General features: G+C 37.8%; 1 protein-coding gene across 1 annotated transcript in view; it reads right to left on the bottom strand.

Moving 5' to 3' along the window:
* ATP9B (ATPase phospholipid transporting 9B (putative)) overlaps positions 1-27,417 on the bottom strand; it is a 291,524-nt gene that overhangs the window by 252,141 nt on the left and 11,966 nt on the right. Inside the window, 3 exon segments of the mRNA XM_032293812.1 lie at positions 993-1,106; positions 3,815-3,965; positions 16,060-16,233. Of these exon segments, the coding sequence (XP_032149703.1) occupies positions 993-1,106; positions 3,815-3,965; positions 16,060-16,233 (439 nt within the window).

Genomic DNA, 27,417 nt, shown 5'->3' with positions numbered 1-27,417 from the left:
CGCTTTGACTCTCTGTGTCTCCTACCCAGATTCCATGGGTCATTTGCCCCAAAGGGAGCAAATCAAAAAAAAAAAGAAATAGTGGCCAAGCATGGTGGCTCATGCTTGTAACCCCATCACTTTGGGAAGCTAAGGCAGGTGGATCTTTTGAGGTCAGGAGTTCAAGACCAGCCTGGCCAACATGGTGAAAACCCGTCTCTACTAAAAATACAAAAATTAGCTGGGAATGGTGGTACACACCTGTAGTCCCAGTTACTCAGGAGGCTGAGGCAGGAGAATCGCTTGAACCACAGGATGTGGAGGCTGCAGTGAGCCAAGATCACACCACTGTACTCCAGCCTGGGTGACAGAGTGAGACTCTGTCACAAAAGAAAAAAAAAAAAAAAAAGTTGTACCTTTTTCTATGAAAGACGGAAAGACGACATACATCTGTGGTCTATACAAGCTGAAAATTAATGAAAACTGTAAGACACTGCTTAAGCTTTAAGCCTATCAAGACAGCATATGTCTGAAATGGAAACATTCATTAATAAGCATCACTGGTCTTCTGAAAAACATTATACATTGAGCTGTCAACCAGAAATCATATGTACTGCACTTAGATACTTCAGAATGCTCACCACTGGTCAGGGTGTGAAGAGAGTAACAGAACAGACACACAGCCCCAGCCCCCATTCCCAACAGGTGCATCATAGAGGAGGGAGCTGCTGATGACCTGCAACCTTAACATAGGTGCAGCATGACCAAGGAAAGCCCCTCTGCCACCAGCTCAGGCACTTGGTAACTTCAGCAGCTCTGCACCACACTTCCCATGGTTCTCTGGGGGACTGAAGTCACTCAGCAAAGTCTTTTAACAACAGAAGTTCAGAGATACACTGCAACAATATCATGTTTTTAAATCTGGTCAATTTAACTTTTAACCATCTCAACTCTTAAAACTATATTCTAAATATTTCATAATTTAACTTAATTTTTTAAGTCTTTTCTTTTACCAGAGGAGCCCAGTAGGTGTAGAGATAGCCTATTTTCAATGCTGGTACAAACTGTGAGCAGGATATTATCAGAAAATAGAGATTCAAGAAAAACTTGAATTGTTCATATAAAACCTAAAAAGGAAAAGAGAAAATTAACAAAATTCCTTCAAGGAAAAAAACTTAATACCTAAATTAAACAACTGAAATCAGACAACATATAACCACATTTCCATCAAACAGTGAGAATGTGTTCTGATTCAAAGTAAATTAATTAATTTTCACATTGGCTTTCTGATAGTTATATCACAAAGAAAGGCTAAGATTACTCCCAAAATATATTTTAAATAAACTGAAAGATAAGACAATTAGGACTTTCAAGGACATTAAAAATGTCATCTAAGAGTTTTTCATTTTTCTTACATGAAATTCTTCAGTTTTCCACACTCATTTACTAAGCTTTTACATGAACATCAAAAAAAAAACTTAGATAGCAAAGCCTTCCCAACGTCAGCAAGCCAGCATAATAGGTATATCTTGATAATGACTCAGTAAATCTTACAGTGGAAAAGTCTTATTCCATTGTATTTATTCCACTGTATTTATGAAATGATAAGAAACAAATAGCCACTTTTTTTTTTCCCATGGACATCCAAGACGTCCACGTAGCTTAACAAAGCCTGAGTGAACAGATGTGGCTTCCCAGGATAGACTGGCTCAATCTCCAGCGGGTATTTACTTCCCTCAAAACATTAAAAATCGTAAAGCATAAGAATGTGTAATTGCAGACCAATTTTCAGGAAGACAGCAACCCACCTCCCCTTATGGTCTTTGGGTAGTTAATCCTTAATAAGAGTTTTGAATATAAATGAAATTTCATCATTCAATAAAATTTTAGGAATGTCAATACTGAAAGGTTTTGGTTTTCAATTCAAATAGTTATCTTTAGGGAAGAAAACCCAAGATCTAATACTAATAGATCTCGATTTACAAATGCCTCAAATTATTAAAGTTGAAAATCAAAATGGAACAAAACTTATGTTTACAGATGAGAATAATTCAAACAGCACACTACAATCAAAATCAAACTTGCAAACCTGCAACTTACAAATCACACTCTCTTTGGATGCCATTTCTATGCCACTTGGAAGGAATGAAAATTTCACCAAGCAGGGCAGTGGGTTAAGTGCTTATTGCTGACCTAGAGAGTCTGCGACTCGTTTTCAGATAATGAGGCTATCTGCATCATCATATAGCGATGTGTGAGACTCAAAATCGGTTATACTGACAATGCGTTTATGTTCATAATCATGTTCAACCTGCTGTCTAAAAATGTTTTGAATTATTTCATAAATTAATCTCAGCAGGAAATAAAGTGCTTTTTCCTTAGTGATTTCTTTAAAATCTCAGTTAGCATAAATTATATCTATTAGCAATTTAGAAATTGCCATTCATGGTAAAAAAATGGCATAGAATTCCTACTGTGTAATTACCAAATGTTTCTAAAATACTACATTTGAGATGAAAAGACTAATTTCAGAGACAATCCAAGAAAAAAACTCATGTACATGGTAATCATCATACAGTCACATCCACAGGTATTTTCAGCATGCAGGCAATCTGAGCAGACTGTGTGGACTTGCACCGATCAAAGTTAAGCTGCACTGCTGGCTTTAAACTACTGTAATCAATACTCTACCGTCTACTGACTGAACCTGCTGACCTTTAGGAAAATGTATACTGCTCAGCCAATCTCTGAGATCTGTGAGTATTTAATAATTTAAACCCAGGCAGAAAACAGTGGCTTCATTCAATAAAGATGTGAATATTTATCTGCCTATAAGACAGTTTACACTTTATTATCCTGCCAAAAGATCAGTCTTTTAATTATGAAGCCATTAGTTTTGTGAGTTTTAATAAAGAAGTACATTAGATATCAAGCATTTGCCAATCACTAGGTAGATGGGGATGAGGTGGGGGTGTGGGTAAAATCAATGCCCAATACAATGTCGGCATGATTATTTAAATTAAACATACAAGATAAAGCAGCCCACATTCCTTGTAATCAAGAGTTTATCTTGCAAATAAAACACATAAAACATGCCAAAAACTTTGATATAGAAATATAATCAATACCAGCTTCCTTTTCCTTTAGAAAGATAAATAAATCTATTAAAATAAGGAATGTCACACAAAAACAAAAATTATTCAACTATTCTAATTGTATATGAACTGTTTTATAACTTAAGCTAGCAATATCACTAGCAACAAAAAAGTAATAAGATATTTAACCTACAGATTTAAACTTAGCATAATACCCAATTGAAGATAACTAATGATAATAACAAGGCCTGAGGTTTATAATGCAAAGTAGAAAAGACATCTAGATAGAAATAAGCTTATTACAGATATTCTGTTATTGTATCATTTCAGTGTAAAAAATTGTTTTACTTTCCCTGTGAAATTTCTTGGCAGGCTTTAAACATTACATTCACTTTTCTCTCCAAACTAGTTACCAGCCAAAATATATAACTTGTTTTCTGATAATTTCATTAGCTTTACTTCATTATGTCTGTATTTCTAAAATAATATAAATATGTTTATCAAGAACTAAAAGCAATAATCAAACTGTTTCTTAAGCTGAACTCTATGATGTGGCCATTAAAACTACATATGAATTATTTAACAATTATTGGGACACAGATGGTCAAAAGCAAAAGGACACTGATTTGGATGTGACACAATTCAATACCTAAGTGAGATTCTCAACAGGCTCTGTCTTACAGCAAAGGAAGCCAGGATCTCTGACACACAACCCATCTCCAAGAATGCAATGGTCTTACCCCAGGTATAAAGGTAAACACATTGTATTTTTGATTTTTTATAGAATTCTTGGGATGTTTTTCTTCACACTTTTCGGGACATCCAAGCCATACTGTGCGAGCTTTCAGTTCTTTCTTTCTTTGACAAATATTTATCAGCCAATCACAGCAACTGTGTGAAACAAAAGATATATATTGTATATGGTTTTTTGGTTTTTAAAAATGTTGAAACTAATTGTACATATTTAGAGCCAACACTGATTGTTTCTGTATTTACCAGACACTAATAGCACACCTAATGCTAATCTACGGGATTTTTCTTAAAATAGGTTGATTATACAAATTTAAATTTGACATAAAAATACAAAGTCTTATATAAATGTACAATAGCTTTTAGAACCCCAAGGGAATTATCTGTTTAGACACCCTTATTGGCAAAATAAAACCATTAATATTCCGAAGCAGCCAATGTTCTATATGTTGAGAAAAGGTACAGGTATATGTTACCAGTAATTCCCAATACACCATTCAATGATAAAGGTCCTTAGATTTCAATTAATCCAGGATGTGGCTCTTCTCTGAAGTAATAATCACTTTCTCTTTTAAAATGACTTTTCCAGTATTATTAACTAATGAAATATTAAGACTTACCGCTCAGGACTGGTGTGGTTGCTCACATCTGTAATCCCAGCACTTTGGGAAGCCTAGGCAGGCAGATCACCTGATCAGGAGCTTGAGACCAGCCTGGCCAACATAGTGAAACCCCATCTCTACTAAAAATACAAAAATTAGCTGGGCGTTGTGGTACATGCCTGTAATCCCAGCTACAAAGGAGGCTGAGGCAGGAGAATCGCTCAAACCCAGGAGGCTGAGGTTACAGTGAGCAGAGACAGTGCCACTGCACTCCAGCCTGGACAATCGAGTGAGGCTCCATCTAAAAAGACTTACAGCTCAATTCAATATATAAAGAGGATACAAATGTTTCCTGTGATAGTCTAATAATAATAAAAGCTTGACTGCATTTCCACATAGCTCTCTTCATCTGTGCAGTAAATATTTTAATTCTAAATTTACCCTGTTCCAATAGGGTCTAGGTTTCAGAAGCACAACTCTTCCCTTTCTTGGTCATCCAAACCATTATTTTGGAGTAGAGAGTATAGAGTTTCTAGTAAAATAACTTTTCTTTTCTTTTTTTTTTTGAGACGGAGTTTCGCTCTTGTTACCCAGGCTGGAGTGCAATGGCGCGATCTCGGCTCACCACAACCTCCGCCTCCTGGGTTCAGGCAATTCTCCTGCCTCAGCCTCCCGAATAGCCGGGACTACAGGCACGCGCCACCATGCCCAGCTAATTTTTTGTATTTTTAGTAGAGACGGGGTTTCACCATGTTGACCAGGATGGTCTCGATCTCTTGACCTTGTGATCCACCCACCTCAGCCTCCCAAAGTGCTGGGATTACAGGCGTGAGCCACCGCGCCCGGCCGTAAAATAACTTTTCTTAAGGAAAGGATTATCAAATTCATGTCTATTAAACATAAGATAATCATGAATTTAAGTTTCAGTATTAAAATTTTGGTTTAATTCCAATTTCTAAAATGTAGAGAAAGACTCAGAATGGCTTATTAAAGTTAGTTGTTAAATCTCACTTTCTAATTGTATTCAAGGCTAGAATAGAAAGCCTGCTGTGTAAGTCAAAACTTCTTCATTTTTGTGACAAAGCAAGCTTAAAAGTTAACAAAGTTTTCAAGAAAATGACAGCATGAGGCTGATTATAAAATGAGCCCATCTCAGAATTTCTGTCTTCCATGCTGGAGTGCCACACCTTTACTACAGGCTTGATGCTCTCATGCTTCAGAAATCACTTTACAAATGCTGAAAATGTACAGGTGTACTACTTCATAAATCTCCCACAGTCTCATTCTGTATGAGGGCATGTGTGCGTCTCAACTGAAGTTGGTAGTATTCCTACGAATATCCACCTAACTCTCAGCTGTGCTGGGAAGATCTTCACACTGAAAGGTCAGAGGTTGATTCTTCGGAGGCTGCCCATGCCTAACAGAGACTGGTACAGCATGTGAGGGACTGCCAAACACTGCTCCCTTAAGCAGTGCCCCTTCACGGGGCTGATGCTCTGCCAACAGCATAGCCAAGCAAGTCAGCTCCCCCGACCCTTACCCTAGAACTCCCATGGCAACACACAAAGACTGAGTTTCTCAAGAATGAAACATCTTAGCTCTGCCATCATCACTTTTGAAACAATAATCCCAAACATCTCCAAACTCAAAGCGTACTTTCAAGAGCACAGCAGTTATAAATCAGGGTGATATTAAAGTGATTTAAGGTTATCAAAACAAGTATGTCTACCATTACTATTTTTCGGTAGGGTAAAGTAGGAAAGGAAATGGTCAGGTAGATTTGAATAAAATGTTGATAATATTTGATCTGTTCATGCTTGAAAGAAAAATTAAATAAGGCATCAAATAAAATAGAGTAAGCTTTCAATGACTATTTCTCTTCCCTCACCTGCTGCTTGCACTGTTCAGCTCAAATGCTCTCACAAGCCCCTTCCCTCCCATCCCCGCTGCAGCATCATGCAGACTGCCACTGTTCTGTGTGGCCTCCACACTAGCACTCCTTCCCCAACTCCTCCCGCCAACAGCAGCTCTAAATCATCACTCTTTTACCTGGTGACAGCACACACTCCTAGTGCCAGGAAAATCCTAGTTATGTTACATAAGAATTACCATCTTGGACACCTGCAACTACATTATACAATGCCGAACTCACACATGACACAGATGAGAAAACTGGAGGTTCACATGCAAGCGACTTCTCTAAGACTAAACCACTAGTTAATGGCAGAGCTGAAACCAGAGCCCAGATCTCAACACCCCGCCACATCAATATCACGTCCATCTACTGAGTTTATGAGTTAACAACAGGCAGAGGCCAGCTCTTATTCAAGCTCATGCACAGCCTTTCCTCAGCCCAGGCATGGCATCACAGTCACTCAAGAGATGATGAAAAAAATGAATCATCTGTGAACAGGCAACAAAACACAATGGAAAAAACATGGACTTTAAAGTCATGTTTTTGGAGACAAACACCAGCAAGTGACCCTGGGAAGCTTCTTGGTCTAAGTCTTGCTCATCTGCAGAGCACCAAGAGTGGTGCGAACACACTGTGAAGGCTCAGCATAATGCCGCCCACAGAGGAAGCCCCTCAGCCTCTCAGTCTCCACTCTCCTGCCTCCCAACAGCCCACTCACAAGGTCACCCTCCTCACAACAGTAGCTTTGGCACAGAGTACCCAGGCCTGGACTGTCCAAATGAGCATCCATCAGCCACATGTGGCAACTTTCATTTCAATTAATTAAAATTAACTACAACTTAAAATCCAGTTCCTCAATCACACTAGCCACATCTCAAGAGCTCAGTGGGCATCCCAGATGGAGACTGCTCCATCACTCCAGTGAGTGCTACTGGACAGCACTGGCATCAACAGAGCACACTGCGAGCTGCGCAACAGGTGCAAGACAGGCTTCAGATGAATACATTTCCCTTCAGCATTTCAAACTCAGCAACATTCCTCAGGAATGGACTCAGATATGAATTTTTGCTCTACACCTACTCTGATGTTCTAGTATACAAAAGTCAGAGAATTCAAAATGAAAAATCAAATATTAAGGTCTAAGTATTTGAAGATACATATAAAATTTAGAAAATATGAACTTTATAGCATTATCTGACATTAACGTGTTCTTCCACAGACAAAAGACACTATAGCATAACATGTGCACTGTCAACAGCCAAAACCTTACCGTCAACATCACTGCAAGCAACTACATTAACTAATGCCTCACTGACATCATTCTCACTCTAGAACCTCTAACTTAAATGCCCACTGCTAAAAACATACATAGTCAACAATATACTCAGATTTTTCCTCTAACTCTGTACCAGTACATCTAAGATGCCTAGACTTCGATATAATTACGTTATTCCTAACACTGGGCTACTAACACCTGTTAACACACAAAAACGTTACTACTAATTATTTCATTGTGTACAGACAGAATAAAGTAGTGGTTAAGATGCCACTATCACATCACGTGCTACTACACAACACTGAACGCATATACTCGCCACAGGTGTGAGGGGTGAAACCGCCCTGGAACATGCAGCCAGAAAACACTAGGCGGGGGAGCCGGGCGACCTCTATGCTAGGAGTAAAGGGCATGAGCCTGAGGACACAGAAACGCTGTAGCAGAAACCGTGTGTTTAAGCCTCACTGAGTGGTAGAGCTAAAAAGGAAAAGGAAATATGGGGAATTTTTTAGGGCAAAAATGTGAGGAAGGCATGCCGGCAAATACCGCAAAACAAGAGGGAGAAGCAAACAGAAGTCCTTGGAGACAGTAGCTGGGAGCTTTACTCAACAGCATCTCTATATATGCTAAAGACTTTCCAAATTATTGATTATTCAGAAACACTTTCCCCTTTATATTTATATCATCTTACATCAAGTCCAGTTGAAACTAAATCCAGTAGCGTACAAATTATATTTTTCCTTAAAAAGTTTTAGGATTAGTAGCTTTTCACAAAATGCCTCTATAATCAAATCATATTATAACATTAAACAAAGCATTTTAATATATCAAGAGCCTGTCTTCTAAAATTTTAACTAGTCATAATTAAGTAACTCCCACAGTTTGTGCCTCCTTTCTCTTCACAGCTCAAAAATCAGACAAGTATTATATCCAACAGATACCTACAGTCACCAATCTAAAAGCAACACAATGCTAATGTCTTCTTGAAAGATGAGCACTTGCCCATGCTTCCATAACCCCAATGTCTGCCCATCAGTTGAGGCCATTAGAACTAGGAATGATCCCAGCATTTGATCCCTCCCCTCCCTTCTTATGGAAATGCCATTCAGTGGCTCCACTTTCCTAAGGACAAAGTGATTTTTGATAACAAGTGAAATGTAAATCTCGTGAGAAAGACATTAACCCAGATCAGAGAACTACACATCAATGTGACTCACAACAGCTTACAGAAAGGTGTATTCACTTGCATGAAAAAGATCCGAAGTTTTAAAAGACAGATTCCAGAACAATTTTTTCAAAGTGTCCAAGTCGGCATTTTTGTCCAATAAAAATGAGAAAGCAGTTCTCAAGCCATGAAGAAATTAAAGCCTACTCACTCTTCTAATAATTTTAAAATAACCCTTACTATTTACAGGATTTACAAAGAGAAATACACTGAAATATTTACAACTCATTAATATTAGTTACAATCTACCTGCATCGCAATATTCTGAACATCTTCCTCCTGCAGTTAAACTAATTTTATATATCTTCTACTCTTTGAGCCACCAAATAATAATATTAGTAGCACTGAATTTTATAATGCCTGGTATTTAGGAAGTTAAAAAGTAGCAAACATTCACAACTGAAAATTTATAAGAAACAGAGAAATAAGACCAATCTACTTGCTAAATGTACAATTTGGTTCTCTAAGGTGCAGTATTTAATTTCCGTAACAATTTCTCAGTGTAGCAGGTATCAAGAAGAACATGACAGTACCTCAGGCTGCCTCTCATTACATGTGGCAGTAGGATATTCCTTTGTGCCATATATACTGGTTACAGCCTGCCAAGATGGCTCAGCTAGCTTTTTCCACATTATCAAAATTTATTAAGATAAAGACTTTCAGCCTGGGCAACACAGAAAGACCATGCCTCTATAAAAATAAAAAAATTTGCTGGGTGTGGTGGCACATGACTGTAGTCCCAGCTACTTGGGAGGCTGTGGTGAAAAAATCGCTTGAGCCCTGGAGGTCAAGTCTGCTGTGAGCCATGATGGCACCACCACACTCCAGCCTAGGCAAGAGAGAGAGATCCTGTCTCAAAAAGAAAAAAAAAAGACTTCATACACACATCTAGGATATTTTACTAAGCTGTTTTAACTCCCCCAAACACGGGTGTTTTTCCTGCTACCATCTACATTTTTAAGTATATTCTTAATTTTTCCTTAAGAAAAGGATTATATTACAAGTAAAACCTAAAATTCGGCTGTCATGTTCCACTTGGTAAAAACAAAATCATGTGAAAAACAGAAAAATTAATTCAATAATGTATTTAGCACTATTATGAGACTGAGAACATTCTAAAGTCTACAATTGTTATTAACTACCTGACTGATATGGTACTGTTACTAATATGGCCACATAAGTACCACTTCCAAAACACACAGGGCCTGGTGAGAGTCCACACCATGAACACTGCCCTGCCCATGTCCTCAGCACTGCACCCATCAGTGCTCAGTTCCCATTTCCTCTGTGAACATCCTGCAGTCTCCTCCAACATCCAGTGATTTTCCACACACACTAGAAAACCTCCACTCACACTAGAAAACCACCTAACACCCTGAACACAGACCCTCAACCTTCTTAACTCAATCATCTCTGCAGTGATGTCCCTCTAGGAAGGGGAGACCAAGCATTTACCACAGAGCTATTCCACTTCAAAGACTACAAATCAGGATCTCATTCGGCCACACCTCCTTATCCTAGCAATTTTCCTAGTCCGGGGAGCAAAGAAGACGGGCTTTAGGTCACCAGGTCGGGACCTCGTTCCATTTCAGGGCTGGCCCTTACCTGTCACAAGAGGGACTCTTCTGGTTCTTGGCTGGAAATAGCGGTGAGAACATCCACCTTCTTTAAGAAGGGGCCATTATGGACCACAGAAGAGAAGCACTTAGCCTTTCCCCACAGAAATTCAGAACACCTGCTTCTGAGCCACTGCCACAGGTGGCAAATTGGCAGTAGTCAGCCCTCTGTCCCTACAATCTCATCAATTCACAATGCCGTGGGGGTCCACCTCACCACAACTTCCCACACCACACTTCCTTAGCCAGCTCTGTCATCACCCAGGCTCTTTCCTGATGGACACATCGCCACAAATTTATGCCAAGTTCAATACAAACTATTATTGATTTTCTTTTGCCGATTATTGATGATCTCTGCCAAAGCAAGACCAAATTTTCCCCCTTTCTAGCCCTCGTCTGTATCCTAATCATATCCTTACTCAATTGACCTGATGTTCCCAATTAAGAATAAAAGTCACAGTCACCATCATTATTTCATTCTTCCTTCTCTACTTCCCGTCCTGCCAAAAAGGATGGACATTATTCTTCCTTTCCAAAACCATCCTCTTTCCGAAAGTGTCACCTCCCTTATTCTTCACAGAGCTACACCACACGTCTCCCAACCTTTTCAAGAACATCATCCTTCTGTGTGGCTTCCACTCACCACGACAATGAGGACTATGTAACCTACATCTCCAGAGCCTGCTTCTGAGTCTGACAAAACTATGTATTAGACCACTCGTTCTGCCAATGCTTTGCCTTTCTTAATACAAGATAAATTTCTTTAAAAAAAAAAAACCACAAAGAGTTATCAGGCTTAGATAAGAAATATCTTTTTAAAAACCCCACAGCTCTAGCCAGGCATAGTAATGCATGCCTATAATCCCAGCTACTCAGGAGGCTGAGGCAGAAGTACTGCTTGAACGCAGGAGGCAGAGGTTGCGGTGAGCCGAGATTGCGCCATTGCACTCCATCTTGGGCAACAAGAGCAAAACCCCTTCTCAAAAAAAAAAAAAAAACCACGGCTCCTACCTGCTTAATGCTGCAATACTGTCAGCTCCAGCCTGGGAAAGAACAAGGTGACAGTGCTCCTTCTCACCATTACACAATACTGTACGTCCTAGCCAGCTCCACAAGGCAAAGCACACAGATCGTAAAGGAAGAAGTAACACCACTGCGATGTGCAGATGGCACTCCATGTAATCTTTACAGATTACAAGGAATCTACAAAACCACTCTTAGCACCAGTGAGTTCAGCAAGATTATAGCATACAAAATCAAATATACAAAATCAACTATATTTCTATACACTAGCAATGAAAACATGGAATCCAAAAGTTAAAATACCATACCATTTATAATCGCTCCACAAAAATTAAATACTTAGGAGTAAATCTAATATTTGCATGCTGAAAACTACAAAACACTGGTGAAAGAGATCAAATTATCTCCAAATAAAATGGAGCAAGGTACCATGTTCAGGATCTAGAAGACTCAACATAGGAAACATATCAATTCCCCCCCAAACTAACATAATATAGAGGTTCAACACAAGTCCTATCAAAATCCTAGTGAGGATTTTGTGGATATGGACAAGATTATTCTAAATTTCTATGGGAAAGCAAAGGAACTAGAATACCTTATTTCTGAAAAAGAAGAATCAAGTAGGAAGAATCAGCCTATCCATATGAAGATTTTCTATAAAAACACAGTGCGGCACACTGTATGGTACTGGCAGGAACTAACACACTGATGAGATGGAGACGGGAACAGAACCAAGGCCACAGAGAGCCCAGCTCACGAACAATCAAGCGGTAATGGAAGATGTGGATACACGCTGGCTAAAAAATGTTCAATCTAAACCTCTCACCTTACCAAAAAAAATTTTTTTAATATTCAAATGTAAAACTATAAAACGCATAGAAAAAAACATCGACATAGGGTTTTGTGAAATTCTTAGATGTTATAGCAAAAGCACAATTCACAAAAGTAACAAAAGCAATAAATTAGACCTCACCAAAATTAAAACACTGGATCCATTGAAGTCTCTTTCAAAGGATGATAAGACAAGATACAGACTGGAAGAAAATAGGTCCAACTATGTGTGTGACAGAGAACCCATAGTTAGAATACGTAAAGAACTTTCTAAACTCAACAAGAAAAAAATTATAAACGACACAACTAGAAATTAAAGATGGAAAGACATTTACTGAAGAGAATACACAAATGGCAAAAAGATGTCCAACCTCACTAGCACTAGGAAAATGCAAATGAAGAACACAATAAACTATTACTCCACATCTACTAGAACAGCTACAATCAAAAACAGTGGCAACACCCAATGTTGGCATGGATAAAAAGAAACTGGATCTCTCAAACACTGCTAGTGCGAATGTAAGATGGTGTAGCCACTCTGGGAAACAGTTTGGCAGCTTCTTAAAAAGCTAAATATACACTTACCATACAACCCAGCAATGAAGTTTCTTGGACATTTATTCCAGAGAAATGAAAACCTATGTCCACACATATGCGCTTTTCTCATGACAGTGAATGAGTTTCACGAGATCTGATGATTTTAAAAAATGTAGTTTTTCTGTACAATCTCTCTCTTTGCCTGCCGCCATCCACATAAAATATGACTTGTTCCTCCTAGCCTTCTGCCATGATTGTGAGGCCTCCCCAGCCATGTGGAACTGTAAGTCCAGCTGAACCTCTTTCCTTTATAAATTGCCCAGTCTCAGGTATGTCTTTATCAGCAATGTGAAAACGAACTAATACAGGACCCCTCTATACTATTTTTGCAATTCCTGCAACTCTCTAATTATTTGCAAATTCAAAGTTTTTTTTTTAATTATTTAAAAAGGTAAAAGAATGACAATATATACCTTACAAACATTAATCAAAGAAGGCTGGTAATAGTTTTATTGAAATTAGACAAAATAAGTCTTCACAGAAGAAACAGTATTAAAGACAAAGGAGAAACATTTAAAGACAATAAAAGGCCAATTGAATAGATTAATAATCCTAAATCTGCATCATCTAATAACACTCTAAAAATATATAAAGCAAAAACTAACAAAACTAGAAGAAGTAGACACATCCACAATGATGTTTAGAAACTCTTGAAGTCTCTCAGTAACTGACAAAAAAGCAAACCATGAACAGCAACAGATTTGAACTAGACAACCAACTATGACTCCACTGACATACAGAGCAGTGCACTCAACAACTGAAAACTAAAAATTATTTTCAAATACACAAGAAAATTTACTACAAGTTGTCTATATGATGAACTATAAAGGGAGTCTCAACACATTTTACAAATACTAAATTTTTTTTTTTTTTTGAGACAGAGTCTTGCTCTGTCACCAGGCTGGAATGCAGTGGCATGATCTCGGCTCACTGCAACCTCTACCTCCTGGGTTCAAGCGATTCTCCTGTCTCAGCCTCCCTAGTAGCTGGGACTACAGGCACATGCCACCACGCCCAGCTAATTTTTGTATTTTTAGTAGAGATGGGGTTTCACCATGTTGGCCAGGATGGTCTCGATCTCTTGACATCGTGATCCACCTGCCTTGGCCTCCCAAAGTGCTAGGATTACAGGCAAAGCCACTATGCCCAGCTAATTTTTTTAAATTATAAGTATATTCAATGGCCACATAAAATTAAGATACAAATTAATTACAAAAAGATAACTGCAAAAAACAGGCTGGGCATAGTGGCTCATGCTGTAATCCCAGCATTTTGGGTGGCTGAGGTGGGAGAATCACTGGAGCTCAGGAGTTCAAGGTCAGCCTGGGCAACACAGCAAGACCTAATGATGATGATGATGATGATAATAAAAAGATAACTAGAAAAAAATCTCTAACTTTGGAAATTAAGCAACCTAGTTCTAAATCAAACATGGATTTAAAGTAGAAATAACAATGGAAAGAAGAAAATTTCTGGGCCCCGGCACGGTGGCTCATACCTGTAATCCCAGCACCATGGGGGGCCAACAGGAGCAGATTAGTTGAGGTCAGGAGTTTGAGATCAGCCTGGCCAACTTGGTGAAACCCCATCTCTACTGAAAATACAAAAATTAGCCGGGCATGCTAGCACATGCCTGGACTGGACTCCTAGCTACTCAGGAGGGTGAGGAATGAGAATCGCTTGAACCCCGGAGGCGGAGGTTGAGGTGAACCGACATCATGCCACTGCACTCCTGCACTCCAGCCTAGGCAACCAAGCGAGATTCTGTCTCAAAAAAAAAAAAAAAAGCAAGGAAAAGAAACTATTTTGAACTTAATGACAATACCCATCAAAACTTAAATGTACCTATTTTTAGAAAGGAAAATGGAAGAATATTGGAGACCTGAGCATTCATCTTAGGAAGCTAGAAAAAGAAAAGCAAGTTAAAGTCAAAAAAAAAATAAGAGAAAATAAAGGGAAGACCAGAAATCAATCAAACAGGAATCAAACACCCTAAGAAGGCCACAGCATGACTTAACACAGTATTCCACAGAGAGTGCTTAAGCTGAGTCTAACTGCAAGGAAACAAACAAAACAAAGTGTGGAACATCCTCTACAATAACTCATCTTCACTCTTCAAAAATGTCAATGGAAGGAAAAATAAACACTAAACTACTACTCCACATTAAAAAAGACTTAAAAAAGATGCCACCTAAATGTGACATGTGACCACATCCTGTACTAGAGAAAACAGGCTACAAAGGACATTACTGGGATGATAGACAACATTGCAATATAAACAAAGCAGATATAAAGCATTGTATCAATGCTAAGTTTCCTGAATTTGATAACTGTACTATGGTTATATAAGAAAATGTCTATTTTTTTAGAAAATACACACTGAAGAGTTAAGAGGAATGATCAACTTAGTCTGAAATGACTCAGAAAAAATAATAGTAATATATTAAAAGAATAAAATAAATGTAGCAAAATGTGGGGAAAAAAATAGATCAATCTGAGTAAAAGATATACAGAAGGAATGTAGGCCCATATCTATCTTTTGGAAAGAAAAAGAAACGCCATTTATAAATGTTGGTAGAGCAATCGGAATTAATTCTATCATGCATTAGCTATAATTTTCCCTAGTTTCTGTTTTTTTCTTTTTTGAGACAGAGTCTGGCTCTATCGCTCAAGATAGAGTGTAGTGGCTCAATCTCGGCTCACTGCAACCTCTGCCTCCCGGGTTTAAGTGATTCTCCTGCCTCAGCCTTCCTAGTAGCTGGGATTACAGGTGCTCACCACCTCGCCCTGCTAATTTTTGTATTTTAGTAGAGATGGGGTTTCACCATGTTGTCCAGGCTGGTCTTGAACTCCTGAACTCAAAATGATCTGCCTGCCTCAGCCCCCCAAAGTGCTAAGATCAGGCATGAGCCACTGCATCTGGCCTCCAACTTCTAACCATTAAAACTTCCATAAAATAATGAATTTGGCTCTCCTTTCCTTTCATATTAGCATTGTTTGGCTTTGATTAATGTACTAATACTCTCCATGATAACATTTAGAGAATATCTCCTTAAGTTTATATATTAATAGAGCTAGTAAGTATATTAGGAGCTAAGCATCTAAAAAAAATCAGCGCATAAGGAAAATAGGTAACAATGGATAACAAACCTGGTACAGAGGAACTTCCAGCCATCACAGACAAACCATTCCAGTCCTCTTTTCCTTTGCATTATCCTGGCTCGTGGTAAGGTGTGGTAATCACTTTCCTCATTCTCAAAGCCTTCTTCAGACATCATTAGTGGCATTTCATCCAAATGTGCAGACTCATCCTCCAGCTGGTACCTAGTTAGGGTGAAAAACAGAATGCTAAGACAGGCCAAGCTGTCTTCTTTACAGTTTAAGTGTTTCATTTAGGGACAATATCTCCTCAAATTAAGCTGTCTTGAGCTGAGGTAAAGCATTATAAATAAGACTGCAGAGGCTGCTTTCTTTTGCAAAGGAATAAGTTAGCTAAGGTAAAAAAGCTGCCCAACAAGGCCTATGCTAGCTGAAGAAGTCTCTGTTAACCATGCTGTGAGCATAATCCTGGAGGCATCTGTGCTGCAAATGGCCAGCCTGACAGCACAGGCAATGCTGCTCAATATCTCCTCACTGCACTCAATCCCCTCAGAAAAACAATCTTCTGAAACATGACTATAGCAAAGAATGTTCACTCCAAGCAACATCTAAACACTATGCTACGCAACTACATCAACAACCAACATTCTAGAGTCTTTCAACAATACGTAGTTGTCTCTATCTGAAAGGAATCAACATGATCCCTTGGCTTGCTGAAAGAATTGGTATCTTTGGGGATATTTATGTCCCATTTAGTCTCTGTTATTCTCTTTACTAAAACTTGCTATTCAATGAAAACATCTCAACAACCTGCCATTATCCCAGAGGAACCCACGAGTTGGCTTTCTTACTTTTTACATTGAGACAATGCCTCCACAAACGCTTAATGCAAAATTTTGTCTATGATCCCAGTAATGTCCTTTGTAGCCTGTTTTCCAAGAAACAGGCAGCCTACCATCAAAACTTTTATCTTTCCTCAATCACAAACGTAATTTAGCTTTAAAAAATATCAACTTATCTTTTTGAGTTTAGAACTTTTTTGAGAAGAACTTGTCAGAAACTATAATGGTGATTCAACAGTGCTATCTTACTGAATTTTGAAGAGTTAAAAGAAAAGAACGGTCAACTCAGAAATCTGTATCCAGCAACAACATCCTTCAGGAATGAAGGCAAAATAAAGATATTCTCAGATGAAGGACAACCAAGAGAATTTGGTTGTCAACAGATCTGCCCTGAAAGAATGCTAAAGACAGACTTCAGGATGGAGAATATGATACCAAAGAAAACATGGAACTTCTAGAATGAAGGAAGAGCAACAGAAAGTTCCTTAAAATATGTATGAGTATTAAAAATAAAACGTATTAAATTGTCAGATTGTTTTCAACATAAACAGATGTGAATACATATAACAAGCCTAACAGGGAAGAGTAGGTGACTCTATAGCTTACATGAGGTGATAAAATACTAAAAGTGGACAGTGAAAAGTCAGCCATATATATTATAATCCTTTGAGTAGGATTTCCCAGCAGAGGCACATTAACATTTTGGGTCACAGAACTCTGTTGGGGTGAAGCTGTACTATGCACGTATTTATTCCACAGTGTCCCCAGTCTCTATGCACTAGATGCTAGTAGCAGCACCACATTCGACCCTTGTTGTAGCAATAAAAAATGTTTCCAGACATTGCCAAACATCCCCTGGAGCACAAAAATCACTAACTAAAGGAAGTACTTTAAATATAATGGTATTTAATGTTAAAAGATTAAAAGTAAGCAAATGAAAAAATAAACAGTTAATCACTGCATAATGACGTTCTAGTCAACAATGAATTGTATATAAAACAGTGGTCCCTTTATAAGGAAGCTGAAAAATTCCTAACACCTAGTGACATCACAGCCATAATAATGTTCACAGTACAATGCAATACTCACATCTTTGTAGTGATGCTGATGTATACCAAACCTATTGTACTACTAGTTATATAAAAGTCTAGCACATACACTTATGTATAGTACCTAATACTTGACAATCATAACTAATGACTATGCTATTGGTTTAGGTATTTACTATACTATACTATCATTATTTTAGATCATACTCCATTTATTTTTTGAAAAGCTAACTGTAAAACAGCCTCAGGCAGGTACTTCAGGAGGTATTACAGCAGAAGACATTGTTATCGCAGGAGATGACAGCTGTGTGTGTGTTACTACCCTCCAGTGTGACAAAATGTGGAGATGGAAGATAGTGATATTGGTGAACCTGACCCTGTGTAGGCCTAGTCTAATATGCATGTGTTTTAGTTTTTAACCAAAAAAAAAAAAATTTTTTAAGTAAAAATTTTAAAAAAATAGAAAAAAGTAAATAGAATAAGAATATAAAGAAAGAACATATTTTTATGCAGCAATATCTTCAGGTTTTAAACTGTTATTACAAGAGTCAAAAAGTTTTTAAAAATTTATAAAGTAAAAAAGTTACAGTAAGCTAAAGATTAATCTACATGCTCTAGTCCTGTACAGGTATATGATTTTTTGTTTTATACTGTATTTTACTATGTTTAGTATGCTTAGATACACAACTGTGTCACATCTGCCTGCCGTATTCAGTACAGTAATATGCTGCACAGGTTTGTAGCCTAGGACCAACAGGTGTGCATTAGGCTCTACCGTCTTGGTCTACGTGAGTACGCTCTAGAATGGTTGCACAACATTGCCAAACACATTTCTGGAGTACAAAACTCAATATCAAGAAAAAGTATTTTAAGTATTAAAATATTTAACATTTAACATTTCTCAGAATATCACATCCACATGTGACTGTATATAATGTGAACACTAATCAAAAGAAAGCCAAGTAGCTATATTAATATAAGCCAAAGACATCAAAAAAAGAACTGCCTAGCACAAAGAGAGACATAACACAATAATAAAAGGATCAAATCACCACTAAGATCTAAAAGTCCTATATGTGTATGCACCTACCACCAGAGCTTCAAAACACATAAAGCAAAACTGATACAAGGGGAAGGAAAAATAGACAAATCCACAATGGTAACTGAAGACTTCAAAACTCTCAGTCCACTGTGACCACTGTTACTCAACATGGTACTGGAAGTCCTAGCTAGAACAATCAAACAAGAAAAACATATAAGGGGAATCAAAATTGGAAAGGAAATAATCACATTATCCTTGTTTGCTGCTGCTATGAATTTATTTTTGCAAAAACCTAAAGGCTCCACAAGAATACTATTAGAACTGATCAATTCAGTAGTTGCAGTATACAAAATCAACATACAAAAACCAGTAGCATTCCCATATGCCAAAAGTGAACAATGTGAAAAAGAAACTAAAAAGCAATCCCATTTACAATAGCCACACATAAAATTAAATACCTAGGAATTAACCAAAGAAGTGAAAGTTCTCTATAATGAAAACTATAAACACTGATGAAGGAAATTGAAGAGAACACCAAAAAACGAAAAACAATATTCCATGTACATGGATTGGAAGAATCAATATTGTTAAAATGTCCATACTACCCAAATCAATCTATAGATTCAATGCAATCCCTATCAAAACACCAATGACATTCTTCACAGAAATAGAAAAAGCAATCTGAAAATTTATATGAAACTACAAAAGACCCAGAATAGTTAAAGCTCTCCTAAGCAAAAAGAACAAAACTAGAGGAATCACATTACCTAACTTCAAATTATACTACAGAGTTACAGTAACCAAAACAGTAAGTTACTGGCATAAAAACAGACATATAGGCCAATGGAAGAGAACAGAGAACCCAGAAACAAATCCACACATCTACAGTGAACTTGTTTTTGACAAAGGTGCCAAGAACATACACTGGGGAAAAGACAGTCTTTTGGTGCTGGGAAAACCAGATATCCATACACAAAAGAAAGAAACTAGACCTGTAACTCTCACTACATATAAAAATCAAATTAAAACGAATTAAAGGCTTAAATCTAAGACCTCAAACTATAAAACTATTACAAGAAAATACCAGGGGAAATCTCCAGGACATTGCTCTGGGCAAAGACTTCTTGGGCAATACCCCATAAGCACAGGCAACTTAAAGCAAACGTGGACAAATGGGATCACATCAAGTTAAAGAGTTTCTGCAGAAAAAAGGATATAATCAACAAAGAGACAACCCACAGAACGGGGGAAAATATTTGCCAACTACCCCTCTGACAAAAGATTAATAATTAAAATATACAAGGAGCTCAAACAACGCTATATGAAAAATTATAATAATCTAATCAAAAATGGGCAAAAGATCTGAATAGACATTTCTCAAAAGAATACATACAAATCACAAACAGGCATACGAAAAGGCACTCGACGTCACGGACCATCAGAGAAATGCAAATCAAAATTACAAAGAGACATCATCTCACCCAGGTTAAAACAGCTTATATCCAAAGGACAGGCAGTAACAAATGCTGGCAAGCATGTAGAGAAAAGAAAACTCTTATACACTGTTCCTAGGAATGTAAGTTAGCACAACAACTATGGAGAACAGTTTGAAGGTTCCTCAAGATACACTGACTACTGTATGATCCAGCAATCTCACTGCTGGGTATATACTTAAAGGAAATCAGTGCTATCAAAGAGATACCTAATTCCTACGTTTGTTGTAGCACTGTTTACAATAGCTAAAATTTGGAAGCAACCTAACTGTCCACCAACAGATGAATGGATAAAGACAATGTGGTACATATACACAATGGAGTACTATTCAGTAGTAAAAAAGAGTGAGATCCAGTCATTTACATCAACATGGAAGGAACAAGAGGACATTATTTTAAGTAAAACAAGCCAGGTGCAGAAATATAAATATCATGTGTCCTCATCCATATGAGGAAGCTTTAAAAAAAGTGTAGATGATGCTGATAAGAGGCTGGGGAGGGTAGCACAGAGTAGGGGGCAAAGAAGAGATGGATAATGGGTATAAAAATACAGTTAGATACAAGGAATAAAATCTAGGATTTAGTAGCACAACAGGGCAACTATAATTAAGAGTAACTTATTGTGTATTTCAAACAACTAAAAGAATGAAATTGGAAAGTTCCTAACATAAAGAAATGTTAAATGCTGAAGGTGATGGATATCCCTGTTAGAAACAAATATTCATGGCCGCAAAAGAAATTTAGCACTTGAATGTAAGTTTTCTCAGCAAGGCAATTTAGTTCTACAGAAGGGTGTGGATGGAGCAATGGTGAGAGCATACCTGAACAAGGAGGGGTTGTAATCGTTATCCCTGACGCAGGTAGCCCCTACCTGTTGTGTCGTTTCCATATTGGCTAGGGTTGGACTACACGGTCTAAGCTAATTCCAACTGGCTATTTTAAAGAGAGCAGGGATACAAGCCAGAGTGGCAGGGTGAGCAGTTTCAGCGGGAAAGACAGTTATGGAACAGGTGACTAAAGGTGACTGTGGTCAGAGCAGATGACCAGGGTAACTCAGGACGGAGCAGGTGACCAGGGGTGACTCAGGACGGAGCAGGTAATCAGGGAAACAGATGTGTAATACTGATTAGAGCTGGTGGGAAGGTTGTTTACTGAAACTAGGGGCAAGGAGATGAGGAAGTTAAACTTTAAAATGGAGAACAAAGAACAAGGAAACTAAACACACTGATATACGGATTCTTTGAAAAGAAACTTAGAACTCACTGCATTTAACAACCCAATTACCCGATTTGATCATTATACATTGTATGCACTAACAAAACATCACATGTACCCCATAAATATGTATAACTATTATGTATGCATAATAATTAATAATAAAAAATAAATTTTTTTCATAAAACTGGAAGTGAGGGAGAGGTCTTCCTTAGATCACCCAAGATGCTAGGCCCCAAGAATAGGCAACTGGAGGAAAAGCAGACAACCCCTGAAGGCCTAGAAAGACTGGCTGACTAGCACAGAGACCTTGGAGAGATCCACAACACAAAGCCAGCTGGACACGGGCACAGCTGGCCAAGGGGAGCAGGACACCAGAAGCAGCTGAAGAGGGCAGGAACAAGGGACACAGTGCAGGCCAAGCGCCAGGAAGGAATTTAATTCTAAGTGTAATGGAAAGCCATTGGGAGGTTTTAAATCTGGAAGAATTTTTTTTTTTCACAAAGGACTTTTTTTGAAAATATTTTTTTTATTTCCATAGGTTTTTGAGGTGGTATTTGGTTACATAAGTTCTTTAGTGATGATTGGTGAGATTTTGGTGCAGTCATGTCCCAAGCAGTATACACTGAACCCAATTTGTAGTCTTTTATCCCTCGCCTCCTTCCCAGCCTTTTCCCTGAGTTCCCAAAGTCCACTGTGTCATTCTTACGCATTCAAAAAGGACTTTTAAAATATGCAAATTCAAACAAGAGACCATGTCTTGCTTATCAAATGTAAAAAAGAATTCTTAACATTCAATGTGGCCAACAGTCTTGGATAAGCAGGCACTCTTAATCACTAGTAAGAGTAGGAACAATTGCTGGTAAGAGTGGAGAACAATTTGTGAAGATGCACTGAAAGCTTTTCATTTCTGTAAATCAACTTTAACCATGGTTTCTCATTATCCCATGGAAATTTAAAATGTGTTCAAGATTTCTCTACGAAGATAACTATCACTGTGCTGTGATGTTTAAAAAGAGTACCCAAGGAAACATGGAAAAAAATATATAATATCCATGAATAAATAATTGATTAAATACATGATGGAATAGAATATTGTCACTACAAATCATCATGGAGAAGACCTTTGTTGAAAGTAAATGTCTAACGAGAAATGGCAGTCACTTCTTTCACCCCTCTCTTAAATGCCCTACTCTAGCAATCAAAAGGCTACTTCTTTAGTGTCTCCAGATAATCTTCTATACACAACTCCAACTACTATCGACAGCATCACAGAACATCCTTACAGCATACAAGTTTCATTATAATTTAGGCAAAAAAAAAAATTACATGATCTGTGAAGTAACAGATCTAAAACATAAATAATATTTTTCCCTTAAAAAGTCATTTTTTCTTACTTCTGTGTATGAAATTGCTTCTTGCAAAAGTCAACTAGAAAATCAGAAAATGAATATTTATATAAAATGTGATCAAAATTCAAAACACCATATAAATATATTATAATATAATACACAAAATGAGATTTTTGGTCTTTTTCCTTAAGTTGTCTCAACTATTATGTCTTATTTTAGTAAAAGTCACAATCTTATCAAGTTTAATATGGGAAAAGCAGCACAGTGATTTCTGAAAGATAAGGAATATGAGCAACATTGTGTTTTGTAACCTCAACTCCAGAAATGGAGTCTTTGAACTGGCAAGCAATTTATTCCATTTCCAAGGCAATTTTCCTATTGTATTGAAAATTTTACCTTAGTATTTAAAAACAATAAGATGATGAATAATGGATTTTTTCAAAGACAGGAAAAGCACAGAATCTTAAGTGTCTTTGTTGCCTGGTGTCATACACACTTAATTGGTTTGTCACTCAAGAAAAATCAACGTTTCCAGCAATTAAGTGTAATTCTGGAAACACATTTTTAAAATGAGTAAAAACAATTATGAACAAAGACGACAGAATGGACGATACCAAACCCAAGAGCACTGCCATGCTAGGAAACAAGGACAGCTATCTGAACTGCAGCCAAAGGTTTCAAAAAAAATTAGGAACTCTAAACGATCAAGTAGTGGAAGGCACATAATTTACATGAATCTAAGTAAATCAATACAATAACTAGCTTAAAACTTATGTTTCATCAAAAGTATCTAAGAGCCTTATTGTTTCCATCTCTATGAGAAACACTTCTTAGAAGCCAATTGATATTAAATGAAGAAATAGATTTAAAACATGTCTAACACTCAAATCTTCTTTAAAAATAAACACTTCCCCTTTGTCTGCATGTTAATAAAGTAGAAAAACAAAGCAAAACACTAAATGCTATAAAGAAATGTGCCCCTTTCCTTTGTTAAATACAAATACAAGGTTCAACTGTCATTGATAAGTCATTAGTAAGCAGCAAGCTGCATAAACTAATGAGAAATTGGGACTCTCCCTCGTATAGCAACAAAGGAGACAAACAGTGCTATGGTTGAAATGCTTTTGTCCCCTCCAAACTCATGTGTTGGGAGCTTAATCCTCAATGCAACAGTCTTAGGAGATAGTGCCTAGTGGGAAGCATTTAGGTCACAATAGTTCCACCCTCATGATGCATTAACGCAGTCATAAAGAGGGCATTTCGCAATGGGTTCACTCTTTCCTGCTCTTCTGCCAAGTAAGAACACCACATTCATCCTCTCTTGCCCTCCCATCTTCTTCCATGTGAGGACACAGCAAAAAGGCCTCACCAGACGTCAATACTTTGATACTGGATTTCCCAGCCTCCAGAAGTGTGAGAAATAAATTTCTATTCTTTATAAATTACCCAGTCTCAGATATTCTGTTACAGAAGCACAAAACTGACTAAGAAAAAGGGTAAGATAATAAAATAAATAAGCCAGCAGATAAATGAATAAATAAAATTAAAGAAATGGCTGCCTGAAAAATATGCCTTAACTTGAGGAGCAAAACCCAGCAAAAGGAACACGGAAACAGTCCCCTGAAATGAGATCTGATTTCCCCCATGGGAATTATACATACAATAACCTTGGAGCTAATGATTTCTAAAATGTTCTACAAGAAAACTGAACACCAATTTCTTGAAATAAGAAATTACACTTCTATACATAAATTGAGAAAAACTTCTGAATTAGTTAATGGTAAAATATCCAATGTTATGTAAATGCAAACCCAGAAATCTGAAGCTGTAAAGCCATTTAGCTCAGGATACATACTTCGGTTGCCTAAAATTGTGATGTTTCCTATTATCAACTCTGTCTTCACAGTAGTATTATTAGGTGTAAAATATAAGTGAAACATTTCTATTCTGGCAAATGTAAATAATTTTTTTAAATTGAGTAAACTATGGTTATTTTATTTATTATTTGGAGACAGAGTTTCGCACTTGTCACTCAGGCTGGTGGTGTGCAACGGTGTGATCTCGGCTCGTTGCAACCTCTACCTTATGGGTCCAAGCGATTCTCCTGCCTCAGCTTCCTGAGTACCTGGGATTACAGGTGCCCACTACCACATCCAGTTAATTTTTATATTTTTAGTAGAGACAGGATTTCACCACCTTGGCCTGGCTGGTCGCCAACTCCTGAACTCAGGTGATCCTCCCAAAGTGCTGGGATTACAGGTGTGAGCCACTGCACCCAACCTATGGACGCCTTTTAAAGGAAATTCTTACAGACCCCCTAAGAAAATGTCTCTAATTCCAACAAATCCTGGGACTGGGCAAGTAGATAAATACTGTCTTAAGAATTAGTACTATACCTTTAAAAAAAAACAATGGCTTTTCAATTGTGAACCATCACATCAAAAGAAGTTTCATTTTTACAACTAGTAAAATATTAAACTATCATAATTATAAAAGTTTTAAGATTCGAGGAGAGAGATCCAAGATGGCTGATCACCAGCAGCTTGGGATTGTAGCTCCAAGTGAAAGCGCAGAGAATGAGAGGATGCCACACTTTCAGATGAATTTTTGTTGCTCACACACCAGGAGATTCCCAGTGGAGGAGCCCCACGGGTCGCCAGTGCAACTCTTGAGGGGGGCGAGGCGGCTTTGCCGCTGCCTTAGCGCGGCGGTTCTTGGTGCAGAGTCAGAAAAGCCGTCAATCTTAATGCCGCTGTTTTGGCCGGCGCAGTGGGTTGCTCAGATTTTAGCACCGGGAATCAACAAGTTGGACGTCCATTCAGAAACCCAACTATAAAGACGGTAATTATAAAGACCACAGATGGATAAATCTATAACGAAGGGAAGAAACCGGCCTAAAAAGGCTGAGAATACCCAAAATCAGAACGCCTCTCCCTCTACAGGGTATCACAGTTCCTGATCAGCAATGGAACAAGGCCTGATGGAAAAAGACTGTGTTCCATTAACAGAAGCAGGCTTTAAAAGGTGGATGATAAGAAACTTCTGGGAATTAAAAAAACTTGTTCTAACCCAATGCAAAGAAACTAAGAACTCTGAAAAAAGGTTTGATGAAATGTTAACAAGAATACACAATTTAGAGAGGAATATAAGTGAATTAATGGAGCTGAAAAACATAACACAAGTACTTCGCAAAGTATGCACAAGTTTTAACAGCCGAATTGATCAAGCAGAAGAAAAGATATCAGAGGTCGAAGACCAACTTAATGAAATAAAAGAGACGACAAGATTAAAGAAAAACGGATAAAAAGGAACGAGCAAAGTCTTCAAGAAATATGGGACTATGTGAAAAGACCTAATCTACGTTTGATAGGTGTACCTGAATGTGACGAAGAGAATCAATCCAAGCTGGAAAATACGCTTCAGGATATTATTCAGGAAAACTTTCCCAACCTAGCAAGATAGGACAATATTCAACTCCAGGTAATAAAGAGAACACCACAAAGATATTCCACAAGACGACCAACCTCAAGGCACATAATCGCCAGGTTCACCAGGGTTGAAATGAAGGAGAAAATACTGAGGGCAGCCAGAGAGAAAGGTCAGGTTACCCATAAAGGGAAGCCTATCAGACTCACAGCAGATCTCTCAGCAGAAACCCTACAAGCTAAAAGAGAGTAGGGGGCAATATTCAACATCCTTAAAGAAAAGAACTTTCAACCCAGAATTTTACATCCAGCCAAACTAAGCTTCATAAGCGAAGGAAAAATAAAATCTTTTGTGAACATGAAAGCACTCCGAGATTTCATCACCACCAGGCCTGCTTTACGAGAGCTTCTGAAAGAACCACTACACATAGAAAGGAACAACCAGTATCAGCCTTTCTAAAAAATACCAAAAAGTAAAGAGAATCAACATAATCAAGAATTTACATCAACTAGTAGGCAAAACAGCCAGCTAACATTAAATGTCAGTATTAAACTCACATATATTATTATTAATTCTAAATTTAAATTGACTAAATCCCCCAATCCAAAGACACAGACAGGCAAAAAAAGCTAAGACCCATCGGTATGCTACATCCAGACCCATCTCACATGCAAGGATACACAAAGACTCAAAACAAAGGGATGGAGAAAGATTTACCAACCAAATGGAGAGCAAAAATAAATAAATAAATAGAAAGCAGGAGTTGCAATTTTTGCTGATAAAATAGACTTTAAAGCAACAAAGAGGCCAGGCGCGGTGGCTCGAGCCTGTAATCCCAGCACTTTGGGAGGCCGAGGCGGGTGGATCATGAGGTCAAAAGATCGAGACCATCCCGGTCAACATGGTGAAACCCCGTCTCTACTAAAAATACAAAAAACATTAGCTGGGCATGGTGGCGCGTGCCTGTAATCCCAGCTACTGAGGAGGTTG

Source organism: Sapajus apella, unplaced genomic scaffold (genome assembly GCF_009761245.1).
Source record: "Sapajus apella isolate SASKATOON/1434 unplaced genomic scaffold, GSC_monkey_1.0 scaffold30, whole genome shotgun sequence".
NCBI lineage: Eukaryota > Metazoa > Chordata > Mammalia > Primates > Cebidae > Sapajus > Sapajus apella.
The sequence above is the reverse complement of the archived record's forward strand: the minus strand, read 5'-3'. Positions and strand labels throughout refer to the sequence as shown.